Source organism: Onychostoma macrolepis, chromosome 24 (assembly GCF_012432095.1).
Source record: "Onychostoma macrolepis isolate SWU-2019 chromosome 24, ASM1243209v1, whole genome shotgun sequence".
Classification (NCBI taxonomy): Eukaryota; Metazoa; Chordata; class Actinopteri; order Cypriniformes; family Cyprinidae; genus Onychostoma; species Onychostoma macrolepis.
In genome coordinates this window covers 7,281,955-7,303,764 of record NC_081178.1, presented here as the reverse complement: position 1 = coordinate 7,303,764, position 21,810 = coordinate 7,281,955, and the positions used below count along the sequence as shown (strand labels likewise).

The 21,810-nt window shown below is 35.7% G+C and overlaps 1 protein-coding gene across 5 annotated transcripts in view; it reads left to right on the top strand.

Moving 5' to 3' along the window:
- plppr5b (phospholipid phosphatase related 5b) overlaps positions 1–21,810 on the top strand; it is a 56,520-nt gene that overhangs the window by 1,746 nt on the left and 32,964 nt on the right. For 2 of the 5 annotated variants that reach the window (XM_058766110.1, XM_058766107.1), the window contains exons 2-3: positions 715–785; positions 14,227–14,415. In XM_058766110.1, coding sequence (XP_058622093.1) covers positions 735–785; positions 14,227–14,415 — 240 coding nt within the window. In that variant the 5' untranslated portion in view covers positions 715–734. Of the gene's footprint in view, positions 1–533; positions 626–714; positions 786–13,721; positions 14,416–21,810 lie in introns of those variants that run through there. The other 3 variants (XM_058766108.1, XM_058766109.1, XM_058766111.1) reach the window with 3 other exon arrangements.

Here is a 21,810-nt window from a genome sequence, read left to right as displayed (position 1 = left end):
AGTTGTGTGGATTACTTGGACTATCGTGATGTTTTTATCAGCTGTTTGGACTCCCATTCTGACGGCACCCATTCACTGCAGTGGATGCTGATGAGTGATGTAATGCTAAATTTCTCCAAATGAAAAAACGAACTCATGTACACTTTGGATGGTCTGATGGTGAGCATATTTTCAGCAAATTTTCATTTTGCTTTGTATATTTAACAAATTAAATATATAAAGAGAAAATATTTAATTCAGAAATCTTTTAACCCTTGACGCATGCTTTTGCAGTGTCATTTGAAAGCATGTAATGCCAGTAAATTCTGTCTGCATATGTCACTTCATCGGTTCTCTCATTTATTTATTTATTTTAATACATCACATTCCACAAGCTCAGGAATGCTTTTTATTTAAACATTACTCTCTTGAAATAGTGACCTTGGCAGATACAACTTGCAAAATAAAACATGCTTTTATAAACTTTTAGAAAGCACAAAGTGTAATTTAAGTTTGTGAACTCTCATGGTTTTTCTAAAACTTTTCATTTAAAGATGTCATAAAAATGAATCTTGCTGTGAAGTCTACTTTGAGAAAACATCTCTAAAAGCTTCAAGAATGCACCTACCCAGTCTGAACACAGCAGGTGCAACCATCAAAAGATGATCACTAGTGCCACCCAGTGGTTTCTGCTGCTTATATTTTCCCCACTGAACTCATTTATCTTTCTTTCAGGAATCAGTTAAAAGGGCAAAATGACTGATTTAAAAAGTCGCAAGGAGTTCTACAAAGATCTCACCATGGAGGTAAGAAACCAAATAAATTTAGTATACACAGACCTGCATAATAATCACAAAGTTGCTTTTTTTCATGACCTTGAAGCCTGTATGTGGTAAGTGAAGAAAGACAGCTGGCTTAGTGTGAATTTATCTTTTCTTACCTGTGAATTCTTTATTTTAGTTAATAAAACATATTTTGCCCTTGACTCTTTTTAGTGGAAACATTATTAAGCTTCAGCACAAAATAAATAAAAACACAAAGGACAAAATGTCACCGCAGACACGATCTTTGATGATGAGAGCTGAAAGTGGTGAAGGTTGTTTAATCAGGGTCCATTTTCATAATGAAGTTCTCTAATTGTATCATAATTGGCTTCATGTGAAAGAAGAGCATCATCAAGCTCTTCTGTCCATCCACACATTTAGCACTGTGTGTTAAACACAACTACACCGCAATTAAAGACACTTACAGTTTGGCAAACAAACTCCTTGCACAGTCAGTACCCAGTGGCCAGATTACCTTGAAAGCTTGTTCTAAGGTTTGAGGGGTTTTCTTCTTTGAGGCCTTTCCTTTCTAACCTCAAATGGCCAGCATGATGAGTGCATTGAAAAGTGCTGTTTGGGTATTGCTTATGTTTTGATTGGTGTTGAAAGGTGCTTTTGTGTGCTTCTGCAATCAAAACACATTAAACGCTGAACACCACAGTTCAAAAGTTTGGATCGGTAAGATTTTCAAAATCTTTTGAAAGAAATCTCTTATGCTCACCAAGGCTGAATTTATGATCAAAATGTCACTAAAAATGATATAGTATCTATTCATATATTTTAATATGTAATTCATTCCTGTGATGCTAAGCTGAATTTTCAGTATCATTACTCTGGTCTTCTGTGTCACATCATGATCCTTCAGAAATGATCCTAAGATGCTGATTTTCTGCTTGACACATTTCTGATTATTATTAATATTAACAAAAATTTTATTGCTTAATATTTTTATGAAAACTGTGTTTTGCCTGGGTTCTTTGAATAGATATTTCAAAAGAAAACCCTTTATTTGAAATAAAAATATTTTGTAATATTATAAATGTATTTACTGTCACTTTTGATTAATTAAATGCTGCTTTGCTGAATAAAAGTATTAATATTTTTTCCAAAAAAAAAAAGGTTCTTTTTTCTATGCATGTGGGATTTTTTTGACAATATTATTGTCTATTATGTACATTTTTTAAAAGCTTTATTTACAGTATAGCACTTTTCCCAGCTCAAGGACACTTAATTAACTGACATGAGGGACCCCGATGGAAAAGATTACTTATCATTTAGCAAGGCAATAGCACTTTAGCAAGTATCTTTTATGTCCATGGCACAAAGATTAGTTATGTGTCAAAGTTTAAAATGTTTAAGCAATATTAATAGTTAAGCTTCACTGTAAAAAATGAATGTGATTTTAACGGTAAAAAACTGTGAAAATGCTACAGTAAAAATGGTTAACGGTAAGTTCCCCTAATATATACGGTGAAAAACTGTAATAGACATTTCAAACAATTTTATGGTGAAATACCTTTTTTGGAAGTGAAAAAGAATGTAAAATTTACAGGGGAAAACTGTAAATTGATGTTCCCAGAATTCCGTGCGTTGCATTTCAAATTTTCTTTGAATTTGAAGTTTTTTCTTTAAAATAACCGTTTCTTCTTAGTTTTTTCTTATCAGTTATGTTTATTAGGGTTGTATGTTACATCTAATGTATTTAAATGAATGTTTATTGCATATTTCAGTTATCTCAACATGATGGTGTGTAGTGTTTGTGTGAATGACACTCTGCACCTTCTATATATATTATTATTTAAAAGCTGCTTGTGATGAGTTTTGGTTCATCATGTGACTTTCTCATCAACACCTGCATTTGGTTGTTATCAGTGTATTTCAAAGGTACAAAATAGATTTCAGTACTTCAATAGGTTGGTATATTAACATTATATCAGTTAATGAAATTACAGTATTTACCTGTAAATTAAAGTTAAAACCGTAAAACTTAAAATATTGCTACCATATTTATTACGGTAGAATTCCGGCAACCACAGCTGCCAGTTTTTTTACCGTAAATTTTACAGAATAGTTTTTACAGTGTTGTCTTAGCAGCTCTACTAACCCATGTTAATGCAGTACACCAAAAAAAAAAAAAAAGAAACGTAGCATTACATCACCTCTGCAGTGAATGGGTGCCGTCAGATTGAGAGTCCAAACAGCTGATAAAAACATCACAATAATCCACAAGTTATCCACACAACTCCAGTCCAACAATTAACGTTTGGTGAAGTGAAAAGCTGCATGTTTGTAAGAAATAAATTCCATTTACTGCACAGGACCCATTGGTGAGCAAGTGATGTAATGTTAAATTTCTCCAAATCTATTCTGATGAACTATTCCTGTTAGGTACTAATATAAACTTTTTTCAGTAGATAAAGCACAAATGTGATTGACAGGCTAATGATACACTTTTCACACATTTTGTCTTACCGTAAATTACAGATGTACATCAGTAAGTCTCTGGATTGAGCTGTGAAAGAGAGTCGCCTACACAGTAGCGCTCAGCTGCAGAGGGGGGTGTTATATAGGAGGCGTTTAACTTTCCACTGCAGTGCTGATGTGTGTGGGCCAGAGTAGCGTTCACTGAGATCCTAGTGCCTCCACAGAGGTCTACATCAATGCTTTAACACCCAGAGAAACGGTACTACTCATCCCTCAGACCTAAAGGCACAGAAAATCTTCTTACCACAGTAATTCGCTGATGTATTGCAAAAATACTGCATATTCAGCCATCACAGAAGCTCTTATAAGTGTAAATTAGAAAGATTTATTGCATTCGAGTGGCAATGTCTAATGCATTTATGTAAGTGACATGTTCCCCTGCATATATCTGCAAAGACTGCTGTTCAGGGAAACAGATGCATTGTACTATATAGTTACTGAATGCATTGGATTATTTCTTATATTTAGATCCCACTGCACCTGACAGCTTGTATAAGAATGTGTCCTGCTGAATTTGATAAAACCTTTTTTCTCCATAACATAAGGGAAATGTGGAGATGGTTTGAGGCAGCTCAGGTGTAATCATATACAGAGTGAGGGTCCATCTATGTAAAAATAAAATAAATAAAAAAGAAAGAAACATATTCAGCCTGTCAAAGGCACTCTAGCCTGACTCACAGCAGTCAATCAACCCTCACTTTACACATAATGCAGAAAAAGACACACCAACACAAACCAGCAGCAGATTTCTCATGATAGACAGGTTTGCACTTTGTGTCTAAATGTCTTTCTCGCTTTATATACAAGAAAACTTTGCAAGTTACACAATTTAAACTGGCAAACGACAGAGAGAAATCTGTGAAAATGAACAAAAAACTGTGAAACTATGGGATTCAGATTTTTAAAAAAAAGCTAAATTATATTAAAACAATATACTCTACTGTTTAAAATTTAAAGACATTTATTATTTTATTTATAAATGATGCATTAAATTGACCACAATTGACAATCTAGACATTTTACATTATACTAAGGTTTTTTCTTTCAAATAAATACTGTTCTTTTGAAAATTCTACACTGTAAAAAGTAACTTAAAAAGACTTAACTTAAAAAAAATTGAGGAAACCCTTTGCCTTAAAGTTAAGTAAATAATAATTTAAAAAAAATAAGTTAAGTGAATTGTCAAGTTCACTTAACTTTTTTTTTTTATTATTATTATTTAATTAATAATTTTAAGGCAACGGGTTTCCCTTAATTTCTTTAAGTTAGTCAATTTATCACTTTTTACAGTGTACTCATCAATTCATCTTGAAAAAAAAAAGTATCACAATTTTGACAAAAATATTCAGCAGCTGTTTTTAATATTGATGATAAGAAATGTTTCTTGAGCACCAAATCAGCATATTAGAATGATTTCTGAAAGATCATGTGACTGGAGTAATGATGCTGAAATTTCGTCAATTTAAGTCAACTTAACTTAAAAAAATTGAGGAAACCCGTTGCCTTAATTTTAAGTAAATGATAATTAAAAAAATAAGTTAATTGAATTATCAAGTTCACTTAACTTTTTATTTTTATTTTTATTATTATGTACTTTCACTTTTTACAGTGCAGGAATAAATTAATTTTTAAAATTTGTTTCAATTTAATCTCAACAGACCCTGATCAATTTTTAATTACTTTTTGGGTGGTAGAGGTTTGCAAAGGCACTTTTAGCTTACTAAGCTTGTCAGTGGCCTATTGAGATCTTAATATCATGCATGGAGCGCTGCAAAAAATCTTAATTCCCTCCACGATGCGGCAGTGTTTACTGATGTCCGAAGGGATCACAGTCATGAGAGACAGTGCTGAATTAGCTTTTGTTGTTAGCCTGTAATGAAATGCTTGGTCATCGCTCCCTGTGGGCCCGTCCTCATTAATCTGAAGGGCTGAGGCTGGCACAGGGCCGTAGGAATGAAACAGCTGTTTGCTGTGCCACAGCAATCAGCGACGTGGCTGTCTGCAAATATTTGCAAGTGCTCCGAAATGCCTTGTTGAGATCTGTCCAGTGATGAGATCACAGAGGGCTCCGGTTTGAAATATCAGTCCTAAGAAGGAAGAGTGCTTGATAGCATTTCTGTTCTGGGTGGCACTTGTTTCAAGCAGAATTTAGATTTTAGATTTTGTGTTTTTGTGATGCAGTAAGTCAGGAACAGATTCTAAATGAATTTGAAGGGTTGTTCAGTCGGTTGTTGGGGAAGAAATTTGAAACTCATAAGTTAAATTAATTAAATTGCAGCTATCATATATCATATCATATATCATATACTGAAGAGTACGGCCAAAACTAGGTTGTTTTTGGTGGTTGCTAGTAGATTGCAAAGGTGTTCAAGATATATTATTGTATTATATTATTATGTTATGTTATATTATCATTTTAATTATAATATTTACTCATTTTCTGCATGCATGTTAAATAAGGCTTTCATAATGCACCTGATGATTTGGTTTTTATATGTTAGTCCTACTTGTTGTGTAGTGAGTGGCAAGGTTGTTCTTATTCTAGTGGCCACTAGGTGGCACTTCCTTTCTGCAGTAGTGCAAGTAGTGTGGCACCATTGAGGCAAGAGCACGGCTCCATATTTTATTTCTCAGGTTCCTTTTAAAGTCAAGAGAAGTCGACTGAAGAGTTCTTTCAACATCCAATGATGCCTGTAGTAGCGTGGACAGACTATAATTCCTTCTTGATCCAGTGAGCCCCAATACACTAACGATACACTGCTGGCACTCAAAACATTGCACTTGTATGAGATAATGTCATACTGTGGATCTCTGCTGGGCAACAGTATTTGTACATTATGGGTTAGTGCAAACCTACATTTATAGTTATCATTTTGACGCTACTATTCAAGTTTAAAACAGCATAATGTAGGCTACTGTACAGCAAGGGTGTTGAATTTAGTAGGGACGCTAGGGACATGTCCCTATCAATATCCAGCGACCACTTAATTGTCCCTAGCAATAACTTTGATCAAACAATTAAATATATTTATGTAACCATTGTTGTTTTAATTTCAGCCGCATGTGAAATAGGTCATACCACTGATATTTCCATAGAAATTAAAGTATAAATACGCTAAAAATCCGCACACTTTCAAGGACGCACATTTAATACATTGGTGGAGTAAGAACATATATAGCCAAAGGGTTTCAAACATGTGTGCACAGTTCAGTTTAATGATAAAGTTTACCCTCATTAACTTCAAGTTGTTATGCTGTTTTGTGTTCATCTGCTTCTCACATTTGCTCTTTTGACTTTGATAATCAGATAGGCCTACAACAATTATTCTGAAATATTTATTACAATATATATATTCTGATAAATTTAACATTCACTTCAATAGTATGAGATGATTGAACTGTCACGGAGTCTTCGGAGCGGGTTCTCGAAACATTGATTTAGATCGGAACTTCGAAGAGGGGTTCGTGAATCATAGATTCAGACTAACTTTGGAGGGCTGTTCGCAAATCATTTGATTCAGATCGTGACTTCAGAGCTCATATCATGAATCATTTGATTTTGATCGTAACTTCGGAACAAGTTTACAAATCTTTTGGTTCAAATCGGGAGTAAGGAACGGGTTTGTGAATCATTTGATTTAGATCGGGAGTGGGTTTTTGAATCTTTTGATTCAGATCGGGACTTCGGAGCGGGTTCGCATCATTTGATTTGGATCGGTACTTTGGAGCATGAATCATTTGATTCAGATCGGAACTTCGAAGCAAGTTTACAAATCTTTTGGTTCAAATCAGGAGTAAGGAACTGGTTTGTGAATCATTTGATTTAGATCGGGAGTGGGTTTTTGAATCTTTTGATTCAGATCGGGACTTCGAAGCAAGTTTACAAATCTTTTGGTTCAAATCAGGAGTAAGGAACTGGTTTGTGAATCATTTGATTTAGATCGGGAGTGGGTTTTTGAATCTTTTGATTCAGATCGGGACTTCGGTGGGGGTTCGCAAATCATTCAGATCAGGACTTTGGAGCGTGTATGGTGAATCATTTGAATTAGATCGGGACTTCGGAGCAGGTTTGTGAATCTTTTGATTAGACTTCGGAGCGTGTTCACGAATCATGATTTAGATCGGAACTTCGATCGTAGCGGGTTCGCAAATTATTTGATTCAGATCGAGACTTCGGTGCAAATCATTTGATTTAGATCGGAACTTCGGAGCGGGTTCGTGAATCTTCGCAAATAATTTGATTCAGATCGGGACTTAGAAGCGCCAATTGTGAATAATTTGATTTACATCCGGACTTCAGAGCGGGTTTGTGAATCTTTTGATTCAGATCAGAACTTTGGAGTTGGTTCATGAATATTTTGATTCAGACCGGAACTTTGCATATCACAAATTATTTGATTTAGATCAGAACTTCGGAGCATGTTGTTCATAAATCTTTTGATTCAGATCGGGACTTTGGAGCAGGTACCATGAATCTTTTTTTTTTTTATGATTTCTTTTTTTTTTTTTTTAAGAAACATTAGGCCTACAAAACATCAAACAAAAACGGCAACTCATTTCAATGTCTGACTCAGGCTATATTATAATTACGTCTATAAGCTTTTAATGAAATTTGGATCAACTCATTAATGTTGGTTGGCCTCTTCATATTTAAGGAGAGAACTGTAGTTTCCAAAGTTTCCATTTCTTGTTATGATTTTTAAGGGCGTAGAATTGAATAACTACTAAGCTGTCTCTAGCAATCATTTTGTTCAAACAATTAAATGTCTGTTTACACCCTATACTCTTGCTGTACAGACAGCTTGTCCTTATTTTGAAATAAACTCGTAAGAATCCAATATGTCCTGATCAAGGGTTTAATTTGCAGTAATGAACGGCTTGCTCTACTTTATCTCTTATGTAATTGTCTAGCAGTGACACAAATTTGAGATTCTTGAAATGATCTAATTAATTTAAGACTATATAGAAGATATACGCAGTCTTATGTGCCATTGGTTTTCCCAGAACATACATATGAATCTGAACTGTAGATTAAATTAATGTTTGGAAGTGGAAGCTATGATCACATTCTGCCAAACTGAACAACACTACCTAATTATTTGTTTGCTTTTGTTCAAAATGAACAAACATGGCAGACGAAAAATTATCTGAACATAATGCTTGGCTTGGCAAAGTCTGATTCCATAAAATGCTGAAAAATATCAGTTTCTGGAGGTGTAGTGCATATGCTGTCATTTTAGCAGAGTCCCAGGAGACATGAAAAGGGTAGTTCACCAAAAATGAAAATTCTGTCATTATTTTCTCACCCTCATGTTGTTCCAAACTTATATACATTTCTTCAAATGGAATCAAATGGTTTTAACTTCCAAAGTATGGACAAAAAACATAATGGAAGTCAATAAGACCCTGTTTTATTACCATCATTCTTCAAAATATCTTCTTTTGTGTTCCACAGAAGAAAAAATGTCATACAGGTTTGAAATAACATGAGGGTGTTATTAAAATAGATGTAAAAGAACCTGTTAACATAACAAATGTCCTATTAAATCAAAGGCTACATTAAATTTCCTCTCTATAAAATATCTTTATCATATGCAAAAGGGTGGCCTCATAAAACCCAAAAAAGGAGGCAAATTTCTCTAAGAAAGTTCTCCCTTTCAGGTAATGAGACTTTTTTCCGGTGGCAGTGTTATTCTCTGTGACATTCATAAAAGCAAGTTAATGCTTAGAGGAAGACTGCTGGCAGAGAGAGAGAGAGAGAGAGAGAGAGAGAGAGAGGGATGTGTACAGTAGAAATGCCCTGCCTCCTCTCTGCCTTATTTCCTGAATGATCTGCATTAATATTGAGTTTAATGCTTCATTACACCCACGCCTTTATATGGAAAAAGTGGATGATTAAAGTGCTCTGTGAAGCGTCTGTCTTAAAGTCACAGAGTCATTTAAAAGAATCATGAGCTGTATGAATAAGTTATGGAACAGCCGCTAAGCAAGCAGCACCAAACTAGTAGAAGGAGAGAGATCTTATTCTTTATACTTGCCTAAAACATTCATATACTATAGTTGGCTTTGATATTGAGCTTCCTTCTGCAGGCTCAGAAGAGACCGGACCTTCTCATATTTTCACTTAGTTACAAATAGAGGACTCATCCTTTCAGACGAAAAAAAAAAAATATATATATATATATATATATATATGAGTGAGGAAAATAAGTATTTGAACACCCTGCTATTTTGCAAGTTCTCCCACTTAGAAATCATGGAGGGGTCTGAAATTGTCATCATAGATGCATGTCCACTGTGAGAGACATAATCTAAAAAAAAAAATCCAGAAATCACAATGTATGATTTTTTAACTATTTATTTGTATGATACAGCTGCAAATAAGTATTTGAACACCTGTCTATCAGCTAGAATTCTGACCCTCAAAGACCTGTTAGTCTGCCTTTAAAATGTCCACCTCCACTCCATTTATTATCCTAAATTAGATGCACCTGTTTGAGGTCGTTAGCTGCATAAAGACACCTGTCCACCCCATACAATCCAACTACTAACATGGCCAAGACCAAAGAGCTGTCCAAAGACACTAGAGACAAAATTGTACACCTCCACAAGGCTGGAAAGGGCTACGGGAAATTGCCAAGCAGCTTGGTGAAAAAGGTCCACTGTTGGAGCAATCATTAGAAAATGGAAGAAGCTAAACATGACTGTCAATCTCCCTCGGACTGGGGCTCCATGCAAGATCTCACCTCGTGGGGTCTCAATGATCCTAAGAAAGGTGAGAAATCAGCCCAGAACTACACGGGAGGAGCTGGTCAATGACCTGAAAAGAGCTGGGACCACCGCTTCCAAGGTTACTGTTGGTAATACACTAAGACGCCATGGTTTGAAATCATGCATGGCACGGAAGGTTCCCCTGCTTAAACCAGCACATGTCCAGGCCCGACTTAAGTTTGCCAATGACCATTTGGATGATCCAGAGGATATGTGTCCAAGTCATGTGGTCAGATGAGACCAAAATAGAACTTTTGGTCATAATTCCACTAAACGTGTTTGGAGGAAGAAGAATGATGAGTACCATCCCAAGAACACCATCCCTACTGTGAAGCATGGGGTGGTAGCATCATGCTTTGGGGTGTTTTTCTGCACATGGGACAGGGCGACTGCACTGTATTAAGGAGAGGATGACCGGGGCCATGTATTGCGAGATTTTGGGAACAACCTCCTTCCCTCAGTTAGAGCATTGAAGATGGGTCGAGGCTGGGTCTTCCAACATGACAATGACCAAGCACACAGCCAGGATAACCAAGGAGTGGCTCTGTAAGAAGCATATCAAGGTTCTGGCGTGGCCTAGCCAGTCTCCAGACCTAAACCCAATAGAGAATCTTTGAGGGAGCTCAAACTCCGTGTTTCTCAGCGACAGGCCAGAAACCTGACTGATCTAGAGAAGATCTGTGTGGAGGAGGCCAAAATCCCTCCTGCAGTGTGTGCAAACCTGGTGAAAAACTACAGGAAACGTTTGACCTCTGTAATTGCAAACAAAGGCTACTGTACCAAATATTAACATTGATTTTCTCAGGTGTTCAAATACTTATTTGCAGCTGTATCATACAAATAAATAGTTAAAAATCATACATTGTGATTTCTGGATTTTTTTTTTTTTTAGATTGTCTCACAGTGGACATGCACCTACGATGACAATTTCAGACCCTCCATGATTTCTAAGTGGGAGAACTTGGAAAATAGCAGGGTGTGAGGAAAATAAGTATTTGAACACCCTGCTATTTTCCAAGTTCTCCCACTTAGAAATCATGGAGGGTCTGAAATTGTCATCGTAGGTGCATGTCCACATATATATATATATATACACATACATACATGCATACATGAGTTTGTTCTACTTTGATTATCCTTCCATTAATCAAAAGGAAACAATCTTCTTAGCTTGATTTTCAGACGTCTACATGCAACCAATTGACCTCTTTTCTTCTACATTTGTGGAGTCGGCATTGTGTTTTGTTTTTAATGGGGACTATTTCAGACGTTTAATGTTTCAGGCAGACTATTCTAATTGATGTTAATCAAACATGCAGTCTTTGTAGTTGAACCATTTCATTTAGATGAAGTATGGTGGCCCTCAAACACTAGTTAACTGCTCTTGCTGGCTGTTTACCAAAAGCCCTTTCTAGAAGAATCCAATATGAGCTTTAACTTCAGAATACCATCTCATCCAAAGCCGCTCTCATGTTGACGATGACACTGCAGCCTACCAGCACAGATTTCTAATGTTTTTTTACACTCTTAGAATACATATAGAACATTAAAGGTTTCTATCGGGTGTATCAATCAAAATCAGTTCAATCAAAAGCCAGAAAACAAGGTTATAGGACCTTTCAGGGGATTTCCCATGCATCGTGGGATCATTTCATGTCTTTAATACATTAAAACATACAATAGTAGAATATTTTAAGATTAGCAGTGTAATGTAAGGTTAGTAAAAGAACTGACAGACCCATTATGTGTATTCTGCAGTAGAAATAATGTCATGGTTAAACATTTGAAATCATTGCATAGATGTTGCTCTTCTCAGAGAGTGGCATTTATTTCAATATTTCTGAGCCTGACACAAATATTTAGAAAGAGGCAAAGAGAATCCCTTCAGATCTTCTCAAGTACATTGAAGACAGGCCATGAATTTCTCATGAAGCGTGGCGTGAAAGATAAAGTTCGCAAGTTGCTTTGAAGTTGCTTTCCGTCATTAGTCTTTTAATACTTTAGATGCTGTTTTATAGAAGCAGTGATTAAATGTGCACAGTTTTCTGCTTTTAAGTGCTTTATGAATATCGTTTAGTGCTTTAGTGCTAGTGTCTTTTGTTACATTACTTTGTAATATTGTCTTTTTTCTGTAATAGTGATGCGCTCTAACACATCTTTATTAGGACTCTGATTTATTGGTCTGTGGGTTTAGTAACTCAATCTAGGCCAGCTGCTCCTTGGGGTGTTTCTGAACTGTGAAAATCAAGAATAAGCTTTTCATGTTCAGTGATAAATTATGTTCGGAACACGCTCCTAGTTCGTAACAAGATCCCCAAGATCATCAATCATATTCTTGAACTCAAAGAAATCAATAGCCAATATCAAATGCGAAATTACCAAAATAATAAAACACTGTATCATTAGTGATGCTAAGATAAAGAACAATCCCTCCTCTCCCATCATGGAAACCACACCTACATTTATCAGCCCAGCTGCTGTGTTTGTTCTCTGTGGAAACACATTCTGACTGTCACAGTAATGTAAATAACAGCTGCCCAATTATCATGATTAGTTTTCCTAGAGTTTTTAACAGATGTACGGCTGTACCCCGTCACCCTGTCACACATATGCTAACGCTGTAATTGATTCTCTGCAAGGTTAATGTGAACATCTGAGGGGTTCCAGCAGGGCAGATGATTCCTCACAATGTCTCACTCGAGTTTTATTAATGTTTTTTTTTTTTTTTTTGTAAAGGGAGGAAATGAATCCCCGTAAGACTTTATCACAGCTGTTTTAATAGGTGAGGTTCGTTATTAAAGAAATTTGATAACTGAAAAAGCTGAAAGTGTCAAAGCTTTTGAGATAAAGTCAAAGACGGTTTAATTAAACAGTGATGCAGCTGATCAGTGTTGGGCTTTGGTTTTAATATGTTATTTCTTATGCTGTTATTCAACAATAAAACAGTGTAACCTACTTTTGGGAGAAAACACGTTGCAACCAGTTCTTAGTAGGAGTATTAGTTTGTCTTTTTATGAAGAAAAGAGCGTTTGTCTTTCTGGTAGATTTTCTGGGTCTGAAATGTAAAGTTGGTAATTAAAATGTAGAATATTTGTTAATGTTCTGTAACAGTTTATGTCTATGAAATGTTTAAAATGATGGCACAAATTTTACTGTAATGTTGAATGGCCATATTTACATTAAAAACTTGATTAAAAAATAAAAGTAATAGAGGTATTATTGGTACTGATTATACTTGCCTTTATTCATAATTCATAGCCAAAAATGTATTAATGTTTTCAAATTTAAATTTTAGATGCTATTTGTCATGACTATGTTAGTATCGTTTAATCGATTGAAAAAAAAATAAATAAAATTTTATATATATATATATATATATATATATAGATAGATAGATATAGATATAGGCTCTCTCTCTCTCTCTCTCTCTCTCTCTCTATATATATATATAGGCTATATATACATACATACATCTATTGATCGATCGACAGATAGATGCGCGCACGTGTGTGTGTGAATATATATATATATATATAATTTTGTATTTTATAAGCTAAAAAGTATGACTTTCTTTAAAGAAGCATTCCCAGAATTCCCTGCGTTAACTATCATGTTTGTTTACATTTTATATTTAACCTGAGCGACCTGATGGTGTTTTGTGTTAGTGTGTGCGTTTAGGACTGGTCAAAGTTTTTATGAACTTTAAATCATCGCTTGATTTCTTTTTTCAGTGTATTGTCTGTGAGTTAGTATATTTTACAGAAATAGCCAGTTTTGTTGCTGTTAATCAGGGCTGATAGAGCCGAGGTGACATTTGGTGACTGACGGACTAGCGCCTCTCTTTAAACCCTCTGAGCGGATGATGATGATGATGGTGGTGGGGCGCGGGCACGGCGCCTGACGTGTCTTTTCATCATCAGCTGGCTGTAGTGAGGAGCGCGCGGTGGCACTTTATCGAGCTCTCCTCTCTCGCGCTCTCTCATTCCAGCTCGAGCGCTGTGCCATGCGAGCGCGTGCGTCTTCGCGTGCCAACCTCGCGTGCGCTCGGAGCGTCAGACCCCGGCGAGATGCGGGAACTATAACGAGAGCTCAAATGTTTGGAGGTTCTCCACTGGATTGTTGGTAAATGTTCCTGCCCCACTCTCTGACGACCATGCTTTATTTCCAGCTGGTGATCATGGCGGGGACGGTCATGCTGGCATATTATTTCGAGTACACGGACACGTTCAACGTGCACGTGCAGGGCTTCTTCTGCTACGAGACCGCGTACACGAAACCCTACCTCGGACCCGAAGACACGAGCGCCATCCCGCCTGCCCTGCTGTACGCGGTGGTCACCGGAGTCCCCACGCTGCTGGTGAGTCACTCAAGACAGTGCTTGTGCAGTCACTTCATTGATTGCTAAGTGATATTGAGTGGTCAGGTGATATTGATTATCATTGAAAAGTTAATTTATCGATCAATGAATGAATTATTGCCTAAAAGCAGATCGGGCTTGAGGTTGATGCATGATAACTTGATTGATAAGCGATTATATTGATTATCATTGATAAGTGCTTTAAATTTATTAACAAATGAATGAGTTATTGCATAAAAGCAAATTAAGCTTGATATTTATAAGTAATAACTGTGGATGCGTAAGTGTTATTGATTGACAAGTTATCAGTTGATTTATCTTTGTGCATTCACAATTATTGATTAAAAAAGAATGATTTCATCAAGGCAGATCGGATTGATAAGTGATTTCATATTAATTTCTATCTGATTTCATATTGACTTACCTGTTAAGTGTTGATGAATTAAAAATTTACTGAAAGCACACACATCAGACTAGGAACTGATTTATTTTTTAGATTGATATTTATTTTCCTTAATGGAGTATGAGGTTATGATTCATGTGATTTTTACATTGGTTTTCAGTGATGTTATTTTAATTAATTCATAAATTGATAATTACATGAAAGGCTATCAGATTGAAGTGATTGACATTGATTGTCTTTAATATAAATACTGATTTGAGATTTTGATATTGATTTTCATTTGTATTTTTTAAGTGATTATCAAACGAATGATTGCATGGAAGCAAATCAAACTCGAAATGCAAAACTTGATTTATACATATTTATTTGCTAGAGAATGAAGTTATTATTTTCAAGTGATTTTCATATTGGTTTTCAATTATGCGTCATATTAAGTACCTCACAAATTAATAATTACATGAGAGGCTATCAGACCTGAGATTGATGTGATCACTTGATATCGATTGTCTTTATTATTAATTCATACTGTTTTGAGTTTTTCATATTGATTTTCCTTTTGTATTTTTTATTTTTTTTATTTTTATTTTTTTTTGCATTTATGGATTATGAAATGAATGATTGCGTGGAAGCAAATCAAACTCGAGATGCAAACCTTGATTTTGATTGATTAGAGAAATGATTGCCTGGAAGTAGATCCGGCTAGAGACTGATTAGTGGTTTGAGAATTTTTTTTTGCCATTTTTGCCAAGTGCCATGGGATAAGTGGTTCTATAATAATTAATACATGATTTGTTTTAGATTTTGATTGGATAAGTGATTTTGCTTGATTTCTGCTTTGATTTTTAGAGGTGTGCATAAGAATACTGTAACATGTGCTATTTATTATTGATTGATTGAGCTAGAGATGCATAAGAAAGAGGTTTATTAAAAAACAATGCTGTGTAATGCTGGCAATGCTGTCTGAGGTATAGAAATAATGCACACCATGAGTCTTTAAGACGAGACTTGTGTGTGAGTCATAACTGCCTTTAGTCGACACTGCTGTTCATCATCACTTTCACATTCAAATACATTCCAACTCTCCTGATTTTCTATGTTTATTTATAATTTAAAGGTTATTTCTTAAACCATTGCATAGAATACTCATTTTCATGCATGCAAGATTGTATAATTAACCAGATCCAAATATGTTTACTGCACATGTTCCATCTTGGTAAATCAGCATAATGAGATTTCATTATCCATGCATGCATAAATTAAACCTGCATATCATAAACCCCCTGTCGCTTCATATCTAGCTGAAGATGAAGCCTTTGATGTTAGATCACACCAGGCACTGCCCCAATACCGAATGCCTTCATTAGCTTGACTATTCACTGACAACTGTGTCGTTGTTTAATAACACTTGTTCATTGAAAACTGCAGTGTTTTTTTTTTCATAAGGGAAAACAGCAAACTGTGAGTATAGATATCTCACATCTCACTGTCTGTAATTTAATGTTCACCAGCCCACATTATTTCATCAGTGGCAGTGACTCAATCTGAAGTGCCACCATGCTGGACCTTTGCTGCTCTGTCAGCTCATAGTGTGGCTCTGTATCCAGTTAATGTGTTTAACAGATGAATGGCAGCAGATAAAAAGAAGTTTTATGCTTAAAATGTGAACCTCTCTGAGTTCTCTTTTGGTTTCATTAATTATTTATTGTTAGGATTGCATTTGATTGGACTCTGTCATTTTGATTTTGATTTTTTTTCATTAGTTTGTTTCTGCTAAATATACAAGAGAATGTCATGCAGATTTGTATTTATTTATTTACTTTTTCTTAGGGATGTCACATTCAGTGGACAATTTTTTTCTTTTTGCCATTCAGGAATTTTGTTGGAGATATTTAATAGCAAGTAAATGCTATCTTTGAGCCAGGGTCCAATTGTAATTTTGTTTCACCTGCCATAAATATTACTTATCAGCCACAAAAATATGGCTTAATAAATAAAAATTATCATTAATGATAGAGAGACAGTGGGGTGAGTACAAGCCAAATTCAGTCAATGGAGCCATGCAATATGTCTCATGCGTTTTTTAAAGGGGTCATATGATGCTTTTTTAAAGATCATTATTTTGTGTGTTTGGTGTAACAGAATATGTTGACATGCTTTAATGTTCAAAAAACACATTATTTTTAAAATACTGTACATTATTGTAGGTCCTCTATGCCCCGCCTCTCTCAAACGCCGTTTTCTACAAAGTCCCTCCTTCCGATAAGTGCACTCTGCTCTGATTGGCCAACTGACCCAGTGCATTGTGATTGGCCGAACACCGCAAGCACTCGTCGGAAATGTAACGCCCCTTTCCATAATCACGAGCTTCATCTTTCAAAATAAATGTAAAGACAGTTAATAATGTCCCTAGTTTTACCATCAGTTCAAGCCCGAAAGGAGAACATAGTCGCGTGACAGACACAGTGATGAAGCTCGTCTGTGTTTGCACACAAGCCGCCATTAAGAAAGCTGACTCCACTGTGATGTGACCCTGTTTCTGTCTCTCTCTCTCTCTCTCTCTCACACACACACACACACACGACACGCAAAGCTCCACATTTGAACAGTCAATAGCAAATAACAAAACATACTTACAGTAGCTGATTCAGAAGCGCCAGATTGATTGTCATAGCAAAGTCAGAATTACCTCCTCTCCTAGGTTCACGAAACGGTCGTCTATAAAATGCGTTGATGTTCTGTTGTAACAAAGTCCCTTTAAGACAAGTCATGTCACTCGGCGGCCATCTTTGAAACGCCTCTCGGGCATGCAAGTGCAGCTCCTATCTCTTTGAATGGGGAAACATCAAATTCTCCAAAACTGGTCGCCAAGCTTACGATTAAATTTCATATTTGAAATCACCAATGAAATCTGACAACTGTATCATAAATGTTGTTTATTTTGCTTAAATGGCGTTTAAAAAAAAGCTAATTTCTCAGGCTAGACCTGCCAGTGTGCAGTCCTAGGCAGACGTCTCAGAGCGCTGACTGTTTCTATAGGAACCAGGGCTTCTAACTGCATCTGCAATGACTCGCTGACTTAATGATTAGGGATTGGCTCTTTTGCTCAGAAGGCGGGGCTTCGTTTGATAGAGCGGGCCATATTGAGCGTTGCATTTTTCCCCATTCAAAACTATACGAGTGACACGTCTTTGGTTGTAAGTAATCTTAATGATTCCTAAATGCATCTACTTTTGGAAGGCCAAATAAAGTGCTTTTGCTTTCGCCTAGAAACACGCAGTGTCTCCCTGACATGGCTGCATCAACACTACTGCGGTTACTGAAACCACGCCGCCTTTCTTTGCAAGAACATTTGGCCGGCATTACACAAATATTTCCACATTGTGACGTAGACATGTGGGGGCATGTTTGAATGAGCCATTTTGGGGGGGCGTGGCAGAGTCTTAACTTTAATAAAGAATATCTCTTTGATTTTGAGACTTTAGTCTTTGCAACTTCAGGGATCTTATCTATGCACAAACAGCTTGTAACACTCCAAAGAGAAAGGAAAACTTGAAATCACATCATGTGACCCCTTTAAAAGTATTATAAAAGTTGAATTTTGAATTTTAGTATTTTTATTTTTAATAATAGTTTTTGTCTCAATGACAATTAAATTATTTAGCTCCTTTTTCTTTGTATACACTCTTAAAAATAAAGGTGCTTAAAAGGTTCTTCACAGCGATGCCATAGAAGAACCATTTTTGGTTCCACAAAGAACCATTCAGTCAAAGGTTCTTTAATCTCTTTCTCCTTTTTATAATCTACAGAACCTTCTTTCACCACAAAGGACCTTTTTGTGAAACAGAAAGGTTCTTCAGATGTTAAAGATTCTTTATGGAACCATTTAGACAAAAAAAGGTTCTTGGCATCGTGAAGCACCTTTATTTTTAAGAGTTGCATTTTTACGGTTGAACCTTGGTAAATATTTTTCTCAAATTTAGCACTTGGTGAGCGTAAATTTTGAACCTTGTCTTCAGATTTCTGACACCTTATGGTTTGTCACTTTACATGTTGATCAGACAACTGATTCCTGTTTAATTGAGTGGTTTTTGGCTAGAATAAACTGTAGTGTGGACAGCCAAAAGTATGGCAGTAGTGTTTGGTATGTTTAGTTAGGCTGGTATGGCTTCATAGTTTGAATGCAAAAAAAAAGATGAGTGGAGGAAAGAAAATTAAATATAGAATACTTATTTTCAGTGATTCCCTCCTAGACAGTTTCCAGACTCAAATAGATACATTTTTCATTTACAGTGCTGTCAGATTATAAGTGTTGCTACATGGCAGCTAGGTTGTTATATTTTTCCCCCCAACACCTTTCTGAGTAGCACAGACAGATATTGGCTCATGTTTTTCTAGACAGAAAAAAATAACAATCCGGCTGCCACGTTGCAACACTGTGACCCCAGCCAAAGCTGTCGTAAAGAGAGATGAACTCTATCTCCACAAAGTACTGCTCATAAACTCCACGGCGGACTCGTACTGAAAACATCACGCTGTGATTTGTAGTCTGAAAGGCTTGCGGTAAAGATTTGAGCTTCAGACAGAGATATTGCTCAATTTGAGCTGATATTGACAAAAATGACATTGATGCGTTAAGGTGCGGATTATAGGGGAAAAGTCTTGCAAAAGCGAATGATTAAAGAAATCCCTCAACATAATAAGTTCGCTGTCGGATTCGGATGCGATTGTGCGATATCACACGTAGACAGTCAGACATTTGGATAAGGTATACTAGTATTCCCATCACATCTTCATTTAAAACAGATTACAACGTAAAATCCTATTTAATTCTGATAAAGCTTCTGATAATGAATGGAATTTGATGATCACTGTCAAATGTGCTAAACCACAACAAGCCCATTCTTTATCAGAGATTATAATGAGCAAACTTTGAGTATAATCGTTTTACCCAAACATTTAATGACTTTTCAGGATGACTTTTGCAGATTGTTGAAAATGTACTCGCCCTCAGGCCATCTGTGATGTAAATGAGTTTCTTTTATCATCGGAACAGATTTGGAGAAATTTAGCATTACATCACTTGCTCACCACCAATGGATCCTCTGCAGTGAATGGGTGCCGTCTTGAGAGTCTAAACAGCTGATAAAAACATCACAATAATCCACACAACTCCAGTCCATCAATTGATGTCTTGTGAAGTGAAAAGCTACATGTTTTTAAGAAACAAATTGATCATTCCAAAAAAAATTTAAAAAAACATGTCACTGAAAAAGTGGCCTGTTGTGTTGTTAAATCAAAATCCACTGACATATTTGTTCAGAACAGTTTTGGACTGTTTTTCACTGGAGACATGTGGATTACTGTAATGTTTTTATCATCTGTTTGGACTTTCATTCTGACGGTACCCATTCACTGCTGAGGATCCATTGGTGAGCAAGTGATGTAATACTAAATTTCTCCAAATCTGTTCCGATGAAGAAACAAACTCATTTACATCTAGGATGGCCTGAGGGTGAGTACATTTTCAGCAATCTATAATTTCTTGGTGAACTATTTGTTTAAGATGCAATGTGCCAGTCATTTTAGCTCATGATTTGGAAGTGCACTTGTATATTAACGCCTTATATTGAATACCAAACACATTCTCATGCACACTCATTGAGACGTCCCCTATCATCATGTGCCCTTGAGCAAGACACTTAACCCAGATTGCTCCAGGGGGACTGTCCCTGTAATAAAGACATGCTGAAGTCACTTAGGACAAAAAAGCAATTACCACACGACTAAGAACTATAACTAATAAGCTAATATAAGCATGCACATATTTCTCTGACTTCCAATTAGAGTTTTACAGCTTGACGTCATTTTAGGTGAGGCTCATAGAAATGTCTAATAAAAATAATATTTGAATAAGGAAAATCCTGTTATTAGTACCTTTTTGCATTGGAAATGAAATTTTAGGCTTAAAAATTCTGCTACTGTCATACTGTAAAAAATGATGTGTGAACATATTTTTCTTTTAAATCAGTCTAAACTCAAATGCATTGCAAATACTACTATGATAAATACTTTATGATTTAAATGATATATTTTGTGCACATTAATGATTTATTAAAGGATTATACACCCAGACATATTCATGAAAGTTTTATGCGATTCATTCACAAATAACTTTTTATTCGTTATTTTTAATTCTCTCTGTCTCTCTCTCTGGTGTTTTGGATAATCTGGTATTATCAGAGGGTTTCATCTTTTGTATGTACAAATATGCATGTATGTGTGTGTGTGTGTGTGTGTGTGTGTATATATTTGAGATATACAGTACTGTCATCAAAAGGTTCAGTGTATTTCAACAGTTCTTTGCAATTATGGTACATTTATGATTTAAGAAGATTAAAAAAATTAACAAATTATGATTGCAGAAGGTAAAATTATCAATGAAAATTATTAAATTGTTAAAAAACACTGAAAGCCTTTTATTTCTTTGAGTGAAGCGTATACTGTTTTTGATCTCTGTCTCTCTCTGACTTTGAAGCCGGTGAATTGGTGTTTTTTTCTATTACGCTTACAAACTCTGTTTTTTGAACCACAGATACAGGTGACAGCCGTCTGCTTCTGACATGCAGTCAGATGTGATAGATCATCATCTTCTTTTATATCGACTTGTTACAGATTTTGAGGCTTTCCAACTACTTCTTTTATACTTTGGTGTACATTTGTATATCAAAGTAGAGTTCACAATTGAGTCGTGACTGCCATCAGGGACAATTTAACAACAGTTTCCATTATCAAATTTTTTTTATGGCAAATCCACTGATATGCTTTCAAACACACATGTAAGTGCATCCATTCTGCAGTAATCACACTTATCCTGATCATTCCCACTCATTATATTGAATGTATTTTGTCTGGCAGACTTTCTTTCAAAGTGGGTATCAATAAGATTACAAAATGAGCAAGTGGTTTCAAAATATTTTAGTATTCTGCAGTGT